Here is a 1307-nt window from a genome sequence, read left to right on the forward strand (position 1 = left end):
GGTTGGCGGGTGTTCTGGTGTGGTTTGCTTCTTCTTTCCTATCAAACATCTAGCGTCCTTATCTCTCCCCCCTTCTTTTGTGTTTGTTACTCTCTTGCAACACCTCTGTTCAGTAAAACACTTACTAAAATGTAAAAGTCTCTTTTCATTTTTCAGAAATCTCCTGAGCTCCCAGCCGACTCCAGAGAGACGGCCAAAGCTGAAGTTGTAGAATCTACTCTTCTTAACAGCACACGCCAAGAAACTGCTGTCGTCATCTTTCACTCATTGCGACCAACCCCTCACCACAAAAAAAAGTCTGTCTACTTTCACCCATTGCGACCAACACTCCATCCAGGACCACAAAAATCAGCCGCCCACGACTCGACCACACAAAAACAGCCGCCATGTTTGGTGGTCGACGTGTGCTCCGGCAGGTGATGCTGGTCCTGGAGATGTTGGGCCTGGAAGCCAGCGTCATCCTCGAGGTGGTTCTGATGGTCACCAACCTACAGGCTCTGGGTGTCCCTATACAGTTCTCAACCCTTCCCGTCACAATCTCGTCCGCCGTTGGTATCATCGCCTTGCCCGCGCTAGGAATCTTGATGGACCGGTGCGCGTCATCGACTACGGCCAAAGCCAAAATTTTAGTCTTTGTCTCCGCAGTGACAATTTGTGGAGTTGCCTTTGTTATAATTGGGAACCTTGGGAAATTGTTTAGAGTGCCGTCTATTTATGGCAGTTCTACCAAAACCTCCTTTAAACTTAGTAGTAACCTCACTTTATTAAATTCCGATCCATCCTCGGAATTCACCAGCGCTGCTTTGTCGCCGTGGTTGAATACCACGAATCATTCCTCGGGACTTTTGAGGAAATCGGATGCGAATTTCAACTCGGCATCAGGGCTTTCCTATGACGTAGGCAATCACAGTGGTCTAAGGGCGACCACTCCTACAGGTGGCAGCACCGGCGGTGGTCTTCCGTACTACGCGTGGTTTGCTATGGTGGGCTACGGGATGATTGATGTGGGCTACGATGCCAGTAACTGTTTTCTCAAGACTTTCTCCCTCGCTTGCACGCCCCCCAAGGAGCAGTCCAGCATACTTGTGAAGCACGTTCTTTTGGCTTCTGTTGGTGAGTGGTCCCTCTATTCCAAACGTCACTTGCATTGCATAATAATGAAAGTAATAATGATAATAATGACAATAACGATAATAAGAATAAGAATAAGAATACTAATGATAATTATGATAATAATGGGAAGAAGAAAAAAAAGAAGCAGAAGCAGAAGAAGAAGAAGAAGCAGAAGAAGAAGAAGAAGAAGAAGA

General features: G+C 46.7%; 1 protein-coding gene across 1 annotated transcript in view; it reads left to right on the plus strand.

Moving 5' to 3' along the window:
* Positions 1-386: 386 nt before the first annotated feature.
* LOC106013231 overlaps positions 387-1307 on the plus strand; it is a gene marked incomplete at its 3' end in the record, with an annotated part of 8248 nt that continues 7327 nt past the window's right edge. The window contains exon 1 of the mRNA XM_013088378.2: positions 387-1113. Coding sequence (XP_012943832.2) covers positions 387-1113 — 727 coding nt within the window. The remainder of the gene's footprint in view (positions 1114-1307) is intronic.

The sequence above is a fragment of the Aplysia californica genome, unplaced genomic scaffold (assembly GCF_000002075.1).
Source record: "Aplysia californica isolate F4 #8 unplaced genomic scaffold, AplCal3.0 scaffold00732, whole genome shotgun sequence".
Taxonomy (NCBI): domain Eukaryota; kingdom Metazoa; phylum Mollusca; class Gastropoda; order Aplysiida; family Aplysiidae; genus Aplysia; species Aplysia californica.